The 13,867-nt window shown below is 42.4% G+C and overlaps 1 protein-coding gene across 2 annotated transcripts in view; it reads left to right on the top strand.

Moving 5' to 3' along the window:
- The window catches only part of MARCHF3 (membrane associated ring-CH-type finger 3), a 96,407-nt gene extending 83,674 nt beyond the window's left edge, over window positions 1–12,733 (top strand). Inside the window, exons 5-6 of one of the 2 annotated variants that reach the window (XM_084628873.1) lie at window positions 5,982–6,191; window positions 12,296–12,733. In XM_084628873.1, coding sequence (XP_084484999.1) covers window positions 5,982–6,191; window positions 12,296–12,454 — 369 coding nt within the window. In that variant the 3' untranslated portion in view covers window positions 12,455–12,733. The remainder of the gene's footprint in view (window positions 1–5,981; window positions 6,192–12,295) is intronic. The other variant, XM_084628872.1, reaches the window with a different exon arrangement.
- The last annotated feature ends 1,134 nt before the right edge of the window (window positions 12,734–13,867 follow it).

The following is a 13,867-nucleotide window of genomic DNA, read 5'->3' as shown; positions in this document are numbered from 1 at the left end:
AGTTATGCAGCTTTAGCTACGTGAATAACGTAGCTGAAGTCGATGTACTTAGATCGACGTACTGCAGTGAGTTGACTGCTGCACCTCTCGCAGAGCTGGAGTACAGGAGTCGATGGGAGAGCGCTCAGGGGTCGATTTATTGTGTCTAGACTAGACACGATAAATCGATCTGCGCTGGATCAATTACTGCCCGCTGATCCGGCGGGTAGTGTAGACATACCCTGGCAAGGTAGATGACAACTTAAAATTCAACTCTGCTTTGAAAAGTAACACTGGAAAAATGGCACATTCATACACAAAAGATCCCTGAGTGTTGTCAGTCTGTCAGCATGCCTACTGATGGGATATAAATGTTTACTACTGTTCGCTCCTCTTTGCACAGTGGAGATATGAGGAAGTGGGTTGGATTCTGGTCCTTCTTGTGCATCAGCTGAATTGATTAGTACATTCTAATCACTTACACCTGTGCTGCCTAAGAACTTTTACATGTGTCACTGCGGGCATAAGACTGTAGGTGCTGCAGTAGCACAATAGAGTGGTGGTCTGTCTAATCTGGTATCCTGTCTCTGAGAGCAGCCAGAACCAGGTGGTTTATAGGAAGGTACAGGAAATCCTGAAGTGGGCAATTATTAAATAACCTTCCCATGGCAAAATGCCTTCCTAAACCTTGTCAGTTAGTGGTTGGCATATGATCTAAAGCATGAGGCTTTAGCTCCCTTCTAAAAAAAGAAAAAAATATAGCTCTTCTTTACTATAATAGAGGATGTTTTCAATTTCCATGTAAATGTTATATTTTTTTCTGAATCTTACTAGGCTGTTTGACTCAAATATAGTTTGTGGCACTGAAGTTCCATAAGCTAATTGTGTGTTGTATGAAAAAAAATTCCTCTTTATTTTTTTAATTTAATTTATGTATTATTTTCCTTGGATATCCCCTGGTTCTCGTATATGAACGGGTAAATGAGAGCACCCAATTACCTTCTCTCTAACATTCATTATTTTCTGTATTTCTATCTTATACCCTCTGACTTTTTCCCTTTCTACACAATTCCAGCATTCCTAGTCTCTCTTCATCTGGACGTCTCTCCAGGCTTCTGATCATTTTTGTTGCACGTCTCTGGACCTCTTCTATTTCAGCTATATCTTTTTTGAGATAGGGTGACCAGAATTGAGAACTGTATGCCAATGAAGACTTGATTTATTAAACTACACTCTGATATTTTCAGTATTATTTTCTAACCCATTCTTTATATAGCCTGTTTGTTTGCTTCTATAATTTGTCATTGCACATTGAGCAGAAGTTTTCATCGAATTGTCCACATGGACTCCTGGTCTTTTTTTCTTGAGTGGTTTCAGTTACTTTGGAACTCAGTAATGTGTACAAATATTTCAACTGATTCCTTCCAGTCTGCACTGCTATGCATCTGTCAACATTGCATTTGCATGTGCTATCATGCTACTCATTCACCTGGCCTCCTTAGGATCTTCTAAAGCTCCACATAATCTCTTCTAGTCTTTACAAACCTACATTATTTTGCGTCATTTGCAGATTTTGCCACTTCACTGTTTTCAGATAATTAATAACTATATTAAACAACACGCGTCCTAGTACTGAAGTTGGGGCACCTTACTCTTAATCTTTTGCCTGGCTAAAAACTGACCATTTATTCCTGATTTATGTTTTGTTTCTAGGCTGGTTCTATGAAAGTTCTTTACCTCTCCCCCCATGACTACCTAGTTTCCTTAAAAGAAAAGGAGTACTTGTGGCACCTTAGAGACTAACAAAAGGTGCCACAAGTACTCCTTTTCTTTTGCGAATACAGACTAACACAGCTGCTACTCTGAAACCTAGTTTCCTTAATAATCTCCTGGGAAGGACTTGGACAAAGGCTTTTTGAAAGTCGGTATCATATCCGCTGCTTCTTTAATATTTTGCTGACAAACTCCAAGAATTCTACTAGAATTAGAGGTGCATGTGTTTCCTTTATGGAAGCCATCCCGGTTTGGTCCTATCATATCCATCTAAGTGCTTTATAATTCTGTGTTTACATATCATTCGGGCAGTCCTTTGCCCTGCTGAACTTTTGTTACCAGTATATAATATCCTAGATCAGTGGTTCTCAAACTTTAGCAACCCAGGGACCCCCATTTTGATTTAAAAAATGTTGCAGACCCCAAACCCCTCCACTCAGCCCAAGGCCCCATCACCACCCCACCTCTTCCTGCTCCCAGTCCACCCCTGCCCCCTCCTCTTTCTGTCCCCTCAGAGCGTGCCCTGTTCCCGCTCCAGCACCTCCTTCACGCCGCTGAACAGCTAAGCTATTCCCCAGCATGCAGGAGGCACAGGGAGGGAGGGATGGGGACCAGTTGATCAGCTGGGCCAACAGACCCCCTGGAGTACCCTTGCGGACCCCGAGTTTGAGAAATGCTATCCTAGATTAAATTTGTGACATTGCCACTGCAAAAAAAATTTTTTTCTTATGACCAGAGCACACTAAAAAAATCTTTTAACAATTGTGTCTGGAAATTGACTTTAGTTTCTTGTGGCAGCTGTGATCTAATGTTGGATTGCACAGCGGGCAGAGTTGGGGTTGTGTGTTCTATTCCTGAGTTTGCATGGACTCATTAGGCAAGCCATTTAGTCTCTCTGTGACTTAGGGCTAGCCTACACTGGCACCGAGAGTGGCCACGGCAGTGCTGCTGTAGTCACGGCAGAGCGCTGGGAGAGAGCTCTCCCAGCGCCCTTAAAAACACATCTCCTGGGAGGCGTGGCTCCCTGCACTGGTGCATTGTCTCCACTGGCGCTTTAGGGCGCTGAAACTTGCTTGCTCAGTGGGGTGATTTTTCACACCCCTGAGCGAGAAAGTTGCAGCGCTGTAAAGTGCCAGTGGAGACAAGCCCTTAGTAAATTGGGGCTAGTAATGCATGCCCACTTTGAGATCTACAGCTAAAAGTGTGAATATTTCTTTGAACTAAACAAATATTTCGGTTCAAGCATGACCATTTCCGTGGAATCTCTCCCTTTTCAAGGGTGGGAATATCTACCATCCTTAATTTACTGTAGAAACCATTGAGACTTATTGAATCTTATTTTTTAAAAGCGCAAATCAAGCGCTGCAGCGCAGAGCTGACAGTACCATCTGGCCCTGCATCTCAGTCTTTCACAGCACACTAGCACCTCTATACCTCAGGGTCAAATAGTCCACTCAGCACTTTGCTGGCATCATTGTGCAGGTTTCAGTTTCATGAAAGAATTTGCTGGCTCGACTTTTGAGCTGTAAAGTAGGTTGACAGCGCACGTTTCCAAAACAAAAGACTGAAAACTAGATTCGAAACAGAAGCATATTTAGGAACAAGGGTGTGCTACATTGGGAGGAAAAGTGCAGTGACTGAATTCATGCAGCCACTACAGTGGATTATACATTTGCAGTTTTGGCTTCATAGTTCAGAACCAGCTTCTGAAATATAAAGCATTTACGCTATAAGACCTGCTTCTAACCTAACCCCTGGAATGTCCTTGCTAAATTAATAATTGCCCTGTCCATATTCTCTTCATCCAATACCCAGTTTGAGTCAATCTTTGCTATTTGTCCCACTGGACCAGCTGGGTCAGATAAGATGGAGCCATAGAGCTGGGTGTCATTAACACAGGGGTAGGCAACCTATGGCAAGCGTGTCAAAGGTGGCACACAAGCTGATTTTCAGGGGCACTCACCCTGCCCGGCTCCTGGCCACCTGCATTTTAATTTAATTTTAAATGAAGCTTCTTAAATGTTTTAAAAACCTTATTTACTTTACATACAACACTAGTTTAGTTACATACAGTATTATAGAGTTATAGCAAGAGACCTTCTAAAAACTTTAAAATGTATTACTGGCACAGGAAGCCTTAAATTAGAGGGAATAAATGAAGACTCGGCACACCACTTCTGAAGGTTTGCCGACTCCTGCATTAACATATGGAGGCAAAAACCCTAAGTGACTTCAAGACTGTGCTTGATAAGTTTATGGAGCGGTTGGTATGGTGAGACTCCCTACAATGGTGTGTAGCTGATCTGCGACTGCTAGTAGCAAATATCCCTAATGGCTGCTGATGGGACACTAGAGGGGGAGGGCTCTGAGTTATTACAGATAATTCTTCCCCAGGTGTCTGGCTGGAGGGTCTTGCCCACATGCTTAGGGTTTAACTGGTCACCATATTTGGGGTTATGAAGGAATCTTCCCCCAGCTCAGATTGGCTGAGACCCTGGGGGGGGGGTTCGCCTTCCTCTGCAGCATGGGGCACGGGTCACTTGCAGGTTAAAACTAGTGTAAAGGGTGGATTCTCTGTAACTTGAAATATTTAAACCATGATTCGAGGACTTCAGTAACTCAGCCAGAGACTAGGGGTCTATTACAGGAATGGGTGGGTGAGGTTCTGTGTCCTGCAATGTACAGGAAGTCTGACTTGATGATCAAGGTGACCTTTCTGGCCATAAAGTGTGTGAGCCTATATGCAAAGCACAACCTACTCTATCTTTTCCTCACTAACCCTCCTAACATCCCCATGGAGCTTGCCTTCGCTTGAAGTGTAGGCGTTTTATACCTTACAAAAATTACACTGCACAGAGCAAACACTGTGAAGTGAGTGCGTGTGCCCCTGCGGCCCCCATCCTTCTTCAGAATAGGCCTCCTCTCCAAATGCCAGCACCACAGCCAGCCACACCCTGCTTTGATGGAATGTCCCAGTATGGCGCATGCCAGTATCACCACATCTTAGGGAGGGGAAGGCCTAACCTGAAGCAGAGTTTGAAATTATGTGCTGAATGCCCCTCACAGCATGGTTAACTGCAGACAGTAGGGGTATATCTACACTGCAGTTAAAAACCCATGAGTGGCCTAAGGCTCGTGGGGCTTGGCCTAAGGGGCTGTTTAAATTCAGTGTAGACAGATTCAGGCTGGAACCCAGGCCGTAGAACCCTGCAAGGTGGGAGGGTCCCAAAGCTTAGGCTGAAGCCCAAACCCAAACATCTGCATCGCAATTAAACAGCCCCTCAAGCCTTAGTCAGCTCGCATGGGCCAGCCACAGGTATAGAACTGCAGCGTAGACATACCTTTAGACCACAGGGTTGAAATAAAAAGAATTTACCATTTTAGGCCCTTACTTGGAGAGGTGGCGAACATCTGCAGTACCACTGAGACCAATGGGAGTTGCAGATGCTCAGCAACTCTCATTGTAGGTAACCTTTTAAACAAACAATTTTTGCAAAAATTTTTCAATAGGCACCTTTAAAAGGAGAACCCCCCACTCCTGTTCCCTTCAGTTTCCCGCATTATCCTTATGGTTTCTGATTACAGGAAATTGAACAAGATGAAGGTTATAATCAGTCATTTCTAGAAGCAACCAAAACGTAATCTGGAGCTGTTTGAATGTAAAGTTATAGCCTCTTATTTTATAATATCTTTTATACAAACTACATCTCAACATTTTAATGCTTAAGTGACCTTGAGATTAGGAGCTTGTCTACATTTGAAATGCTGCAGCGGGACACCTGTTGTGCTTTCGTGTCGACACTACCTACACCAATAGGAGAGGTTCTCCCATCGGTGTAGATAATCCACAGTCCCAGGTGGTGGTAGCTAGACTTCTTTTGCTGATTTAGTGCTATTTACGTGGGGATTTAGGTCATCTTAACTGTGCAGCTCAGGGGTGTGGATTTTTCACACCCCCGAGCGACATAGCTGTGTCTATCTAATTTGCTAGTATAGACTAGTCCTAGGACATTACGGGTGTATCTACATTAGAAATACTGCACTGATCTAGCACTGTAGTAGTGTAGACATTACAGTGATGGAAGGGGTTCTTCTGTCGCTATAGTAAATCTGCCTCTCCAAGATGTGGTAGCTAGATGCCATAAAAACTGTTGCCACCACAGCCTTATTTCTATGCCATTCTAACAAGATTTTACTGACACTTCTTTTGTTTCAATTCCCTTTTGCAGTGGCTAAGAAACCCAGGCCCACAGCATGAGAAACGGACTCTGTTTGGAGACATGGTGTGCTTCTTGTTTATAACTCCACTGGCGACCATCTCTGGCTGGTTGTGTCTGCGGGGAGCGGTGGACCATCTGCACTTTAGTAGTAGGCTAGAAGCTGTTGGCCTCATTGCACTCACTGTCGCACTCTTCACTATTTACCTCTTTTGGACACTAGTAAGTACTGTTAATTTAACTATCATGTGGTAGGGTGTGTCATATTCTATTACCTTTTATAGGATTTTTTAGAGTAATGGCTGAAGGGGACCCTATAGGTTTCATCCCAATTAAACTGTGCAGAACTCTTCCTTAAAGGTACTTTGCCTTTGGTATTTGGTAATAACTGACTCAGTGCACCACAGGAGATGGCAGGAGGGAACAAGCAAGCCTGAGGGGAGAAGAGTTCAAGACAGATGTTGTAGGTGTGAACGACTATTGACTGCATGGGGAAGAGAAGAGGGAGATTTAAGAGGGATCCTTGTATCCTAAAAATGGCGGCCACTTGGCAGTGGCACAAGCATGGTCTTCTAATTTGACTTCTGACTGCTATTATGCATACACATACTTTTCAAAGTGCTGAGTTTGTGTAAAAATTTAATCTTAGTAGAATATTTTTCAGATCCCTGCTTCTCTAGGCCCCATGTATTCTGCCATGGAATTTGCCACGGAATCCGCCACGGAATCCACACCTTGCTGCAGGATGGTGCTCCAGAATCTAAGCATTCATTTATATAAAAAATAGCCCCATTTTGAGCTCTTGTGATATCCCTCCAAATGGGAACAGAATGCATGAGTTTGGCTGTGCTAGAAGGTGGCTGAACCACCCCAGTGCAGTGCATCCACACTCGTGCTAAAAAACTCCAGTGCAGCCAACAAGCCCTAAGACAACACCATGTTGCATCACTGAGGCTGCAGGCAACCTGAAGCAAGCAATAGCTCTGGGCAACATTCATTCCATTTGTGGTATTGGCAGCCGTGTTACCGATTCTCAAGATTGCGGGCCAATGTGGGAGCTCTCCCAAGAAAACACAGGCAGCTCAGAAATGTTGCCCAAAATGTCTGCAGTTTCTCCCTTCTCCCTCAGTGCTGCTCTTTGCAGCAACTCACCAAAGGAAACAGGTAACATTTCCCTCTGGTAAGTGTGGCTTAATTCTTCAGTGTGTAAACACACTAGGCTGGAAGCACACTCAAAATTAGGCAGCAAAGTGTTTTTGTATTTGATGCTACTTCTCAGGCCACCTTACAGAGCTCGTAGATTTCAAATGATCACTAAGATACTTCTGTACTATACATCCAAGTCACCTTGAAAGCCCAACTGGGGCCTGATTTGTTTCTTAATTTCAGAAATAGTAGTAGGGGTTGGCTACAAAATAGTTTGGCTGAAGAATTAGATTTCATTATTCTTGGTGCATGGACTCTTGGGGATGCCCATTAAATAACTACTGCAACAATTAACTGCAGCTACTAAAAACGACTTGGGTAGGGCTATTCTTACCAATAACATTTAAAAATCACTTGTTTTAAAAAAGGGTTTCTCCTTTAGGGGTATGGAAAGAAGCGTGTGTGTGTCTCTTTCAAAGTTTGGGTAGGTGCTTAGATAGTGTGGTGATGAGCCTGATATCAATACCTAGCTCAATCAGTTTAACTAAAATATACCACCTTCATTGCACCATGGCCCCCTAGTTGTAGTTTTTCTACTGGGGTGGGGGAAGAGAAGGAAGGGGGGAAAAATCCACATCCATTTCTACTATATTACTCAGGGCAGCAGGAGGTAGATGTGTGAGGGAGGCAAAGTATTTCAGCTTACAGAACAGCAACCACTCCCATTTAGGAGGAAGTAAATTAAGTGGTTAGAAGAAGGAAGCCAAGTAGCCAGGACTGGGATCTTAGTGCAGCACTGCTACACAGAAGAGTTTGAGCACATCACTTAAGTGCTGTGTGCCTCAGTTTTCCCCATCTAGACTATGGCTGTAATGTTTCTGTACCAGACAGGGTGTAAGACAAATAGTTTTGTAAGGTGGCTTGACATGCTTAGCTGAAAGGCTCTGTCTATCTGCAAAGCATTTTAGAATACTTTTATTAGCAAGACAGTAAGTTCCTCTGGAAAGGCCAAGATTTTAAAAGCAACTATGATTTTGGCTGCCTAACTAAAGCGCCTTAAAAAGGGCTTGACTTTCAGATGGTATTGGCCACTCAGCTTCTGAAAATCAAGCCCATCCCAAGTGTGTGAAGCTGAAAACACAACACAAAAATCACATCACTTTTGAAAAATTTTGGCCCTCTTATCTTTACTCTCGCTACAGAGTACCATGCACCTCTGTAGAGCACTATATTGCAAATCTTCGTGTTAACAGAAAAGAAAGCACCATCAGCAGATCCATTCTAATCTGAAAGACAGGAACATAGGAGAATCTGCACTGCTCTGTTAGAGAGCCATGGAGGGAATATTCTTATCAGTGCAGGATAAAGTATATGTGCAGCACAGTGATGCTCCTTGGGATTCTGAGGAGGTTCAATAAGGATAAGTGCAGGGTCCTGCACTTAGGACAGAAGAACCCAATGCACAGCTACAGACTAGGGACCGAATGGCTAGGCAGCAGTTCTGCGGAAAAGAACCTAGGGGTGACAGTGGACGAGAAGCTGGATATGAGTCAGCAGTGTGCCCTTGTTGCCAAGAAGGCCAGTGGCATTTTGGGATGTATAAGTAGGGGCATAGCGAGCAGATCGAGGGACGTGATCGTTCCCCTCTATTTGACATTGGTGAGGCCTCATCTGGAGTACTGTGTCCAGTTTTGGGCCCCACACTTCAAGAAGGATGTGGATAAATTGGAGAGAGTCCAGTGAAGGGCAATAAAAATGATTAGGGGACTGGAACACATGAGTTATGAGGAGAGGCTGAGGGAGCTGGGATTGTTTAGCCTGCAGAAGAGAAGAATGAGGGGGGATTTGATAGCTGCTTTCAACTACCTGAAAGGGGGTTCCAAAGAGGATGGCTCTAGACTGTTCTCAATGGTAGCAGATGACAGAACGAGGAGTAATGGTCTCAAGTTGCAGTGGGAGAGGTTTAGATTGGATATTAGGAAAAACGTTTTCACTAAGAGGGTGGTGAAACACTCGAATGCGTTACCTAGGGAGGTGGTAGAATCTCCTTCCTTAGAGGTTTTTAAGGTCAGGCTTGACAAAGCCCTGGCTGGGATGATTTAACTGGGAATTGGTCCTGCTTCAAGCAGGGGGTTGGACTAGATGACCTTCTGGGGTCCCTTCCAACCCTGATATTCTATGATTCTATGATTCTGGGGGAAAAAAAATAAAATTTCAGTTTACTTCCAACAAATCAGTTTAATTTTCTCTATAATCCAAAACTGGCATATGGGTTATTTACACCACTACACCTCAGTGAACCAAGAGCTTAATGAACTGACAACAGGAGATACTTTTTTGGTAGAGAGGTTCTTAGGAATAGGGTAAAATTGCTTCCTTGCAAATTTAACAGCCAAAGTGTCCCAGAAAGACTATTGCTTTTCCTCTAAATTTAGTCAATATCTCTGTGACCTATACACAAAAAATACTTGTGTTCTCGAGTAGGAAGATCTGCATCTTGGGTCTGGAAGCCTTCTATTTAAGCCAAGAATTTAGGGCCAAATTTTGCTTTGATTTACATCCTGAGTGGTGCCTGACTTCTGTGGGATTGGATAGGGAGTATATCAGAGCATTATTTTAATCCTCTAGTTTGCAAAACAATGTAATTGCTGTTTAAAAATATTAAAAGTAAATGCCTATCTGAATGAGTTCACAAGGCACTTAAGTGAGCTTTGAAGCTGGATTCCCCCCAACCCTTGCTATCCAAGTCCAAAGACAAACAGATGCTTACTATGCCAGCGATTGATGTAAAATCATACGTTTTATGTAGCACCTCAGGAGTTCCACGTTGAAGTGTTCAGTGAAAATGGAGATATAGGCTATGTCTCCACTGCAAAAAGCTGTGTTTTTACACTAGATAACTAAGTCAGTGTAAAATCCTAGTGGAGAGAAGGCAGACATAGTAGCTAGTTGAGGTAAACCACAGGTGGGGGAATATAAGGTTGACCTTGATTACCTATACTGAGATAAACACTGTGTATGCCTTGTCTCCCCTAGGATTTTTATATTGAGATAGCTAACTCAAGACAGCTTCGAAGGAGACATTTGCATCACTTAAAATAAGAGTTATTTATATTCCCCAAATCCTCCTGGCAATCAGCCCTGGATGCTTACTTGCAGCTCCTAGAGTAAGGACATGAGTAGCTTCCTTTGACAGTTACGCAGCCCATAGACTGAATGTTTTGCAAGCTCAGTGTAAACAAACAGCAGTACCTTCCTACTGTCCCTCCCTCCCCCCAGACTGCGTGTCTCCTCCAGATATAGGGTCCTCAATTCACTCCATATCTCTTGGATAGCAATGACCTACAGAAGTGGTGCAGTTGCATAAAAATCAATGACAAATAAAGTGTCTGTCAACAGTACACAGGCAGTTCCCACCCATGGCTCAAGAGTACTATATTATTGTCATATATTACCAATACACTTCACAAATGAAGGGTCTGATACCATTGCCTTCAGTGCTAATGCATATAAGGTAATTGTGTGTGCAAAAACTGCTGACAGCTGTCAGTATCTACGCCACAATCACTTCTCTCACTACTGCTAGTGCATCTGTGTGAGAGATGGAACACAATAGCTTTTATCACAATGTTATTGCTAAACATGTATGTAAAGGCAGGAAGTGAAGTGTTCTGCATCCAGTTGAAACTGCAGTGGGTCTTTAGATAATGTTTGGAACCCAGTTTGATAATTTCTGGCTGAAAATGGATAGACACAAAAATGTGGGCCTTTCCTTCTCTTCTCAGAGGGGACCTCCACTTACCTCTCCTTATCCCTAGGGTGAGTTACTGCCATTTTCTATCTCCATGTTTTTTTTGCTGTCACTCACCTGCTCCCTTCCTTTTCCTGGCAGCCACTCAATCCTCTGCCTGTGCCTTCCTCTCTAGTCTCCTGCTACTCCCAGTCTGCTCTCATATATTCCTCATCCCCATAGCCTTCCTTCAAGTTCCCCTCTCCCCCGCCACCTCCGCAACAGTCTCATTCTTTGTAACATGTTCCCCCTCACAGTCTCAGACCTAGGCCACACCTAGTGAATAAGAGTGGTCATCTGTACCGACATTAATCTGGCTTCAAACTCATTCAAAATATGGAGTACTAGTACCTATCTTTACAACTGCAACCCCCACTTCCTCTTGCAAAATATGAAGGGAAACGTTGGCCATCTCACCTGAGAGCAGTCTGGTTTCAATTCCACTGAAAACAAAGGTGGACCTTTTTAATGCAGGTGAAAGTCATAAGCAAGCACCAGCTTTTCTGGAGATCCTGAGCAACTTAAAAAAACAACCCAAACAGCTCCCTAAAATGAAATACTCATGCTACCATGGTGAGAACTGGCAGTTCTGCAACATGGCGCATAACTACTGTATCTTCTGTGGAGTCTTGAGTCTGACACATTAATTGGGGGGAAAAAAAGGGTGGAGGGGACAGAAGCAGAAGAGCATAAGCCTCAGTCATTATGTATGTGCCTACCTGTGAGCTACCTGCTGATCTTCACAATGAAGTTACTACCAGTGTCTCAACTGTCAGCATTAAGCTGTATATCAGATTCATTTGTTTCCAAGTTGCTGCCAATAATTTAACTCTTACAGAAGTGGCTTCTTCCCAGATAGGGGAGCTAACTAGTTTGTAAGATTGTGCGGGGAGATAGGAATGGACTCTGGCCCAGGTTTTGTCCCGAGCAACTGCACTTCCCTGCTGCTGAAAACTTGTGATGCAGTCTGTGCAAGCAAGGTCTCTAGCTTCAGATTTTCTTCTCGCTACTGTTTTTATCCAACCATTAGGCTGGTAATACATGACCATAGAGGTCAGGAAAGGATAGGCAGGGATAGTAGGGTATCATGGGAGGATTAAAGTAGTAACAGGGAGTTCTTTGTTGGGAATGAGTAGACAGCAGCGAATGGGGATGGGTAGCACAGGGGAGCTGAAAATAAACATACTAGCATTCAGTACAATTCATTACAGATAGAACAGCAGGTCTCAAATTTTAGCAACACCCACTTTGATTTAAAATTTTTTGCAGACCCCCAAGCTGGCTTCTAATTTTCCCTGAGGGTGTTTATTTCTTGTTTCTAGTTTATTTCATTCTAGGACACCAAGTATTTTTAAAATGTATAATCTGTTCTCTCCTGATCTTCCACCAGGTGTCATTTAGGTACCACTGTAGATTATACAATGAATGGCGTCGGACCAATCAGAGGGTGATACTCCTAATTCCAAAATCTGTCAGCGTTCCTTCTAACCAGCAGTCATTGCTGGGCCTTCATTCAGTCAAAAGGAACTCAAAGGAGACAATCGTTTGATTTTGGCAGTTCTGCACTGGAGTCATGCACTAAATAGACTTTCTTAAATCCATGGGCTCTGATTCCATCCAGAACCTGGTACAGTGCTATTCCAATTTACAAACTCTTTACAGACGAAGAAATCATTGTTTTAATTCAAATCATGGATGCTGCAATCATATGATATTTGCTAAGCTGCCAAACATGTTTATTTAGCAGATACTGTATGGAATTCTACAAACTCATGTTAATACCTGCCTTGTCAATGATGCAAGCCCTCCTTTTTTATTATTGTTTAAAAATATTAAAACTATGATAATTAACAATGCAAAAACAAATTTCAGAGTGCTTTATTTTAACAGTATTATTTCTGTGGGTATCTGGACAGGAACCAGTCCTGAATATTTTATTTTACTGACTCAAAGGAGATGGCATTACAAGAAGGAAATTGTGCTACATTTAGTTTTATTTGAAGTGCATCTTATACTAATCTTGGATTATTAAAAATGTTTTTAAGGTGAGTTCTACAAATGGGCATTCTATTTATCATAAAAACCCATTAAAAAGCATTCTCTTCTATTTCTTGTTTGGTAGTGAAAACCTGAGAGAAAATATTTTTTTCTAATAAGAAAAATGCAAAATGTGTGAAAAAGTCTCTCACAGATTGCAATAATCTTCCGAGTCAAAAATATTTCATAAAGCAGTTCCCAAAAAAGGACTCAGTTACAGGGTTATTTCCTTTTCATTTGGAAGGAGCAAATTAACCCCAAATTCTGCACTAAAGTTACACTGGTGTAACTAAAGAGTGAGTTACTTTTTATTTACCCCCGAGCTAAATTTGGCCCTATTAATTAATTTTGTAAGGGGGACTTTGCATACATAATGAATTAGTAGATCATTAGACATTTCCTTGGAAGCCTGAACATGTCTTGCATAACAATTAGCCTTACTCTAGAAATGCTGAATTTTCAGCTTGACAGGTAAATTTAGTGGAGTATATAAACTCTCTCATTGTAGCATTGAGACTAAGGCTCTTTATAAAATGTAAAACACTACATGCTATTATGACCACACTGAATTTTGAATCTGAATATTAAGTTGTATTCCTGGATAGTATTTCCTGCTTTCAACCATCCCCTTTATTTTTATATTTTTAAATCAATTCATTCACTGACTCTTAGATTTTGGCTCTCACATTATGCAATAAGGGATATGTAGTTATGTGGGAAGACTCATTTTGTACTGAATGCTTCTACAGCTAAAAGCTATTAAATGCTGCTGGCAAGCTAGTGGTAAGTAACTTATTTGCCATTTTAAAATAAGGATTTCTAGAACATGATGAGGGTAATCCCACCCTGCTTTGTTTCCCACCCTGCGGAGGAATTGAAAAGTGGTAAAGTGTGTGTTGTGAGGAGGTAATGATTTATATTTCTG

This window comes from Lepidochelys olivacea, assembly GCF_965140295.1.
Source record: "Lepidochelys olivacea isolate rLepOli2 genome assembly, chromosome: 5".
In the NCBI taxonomy this organism is placed as follows: Eukaryota; Metazoa; Chordata; order Testudines; family Cheloniidae; genus Lepidochelys; species Lepidochelys olivacea.
Note: the sequence above shows the minus strand (reverse complement) of the source record. Positions and strands in the feature narration are given on the sequence as shown.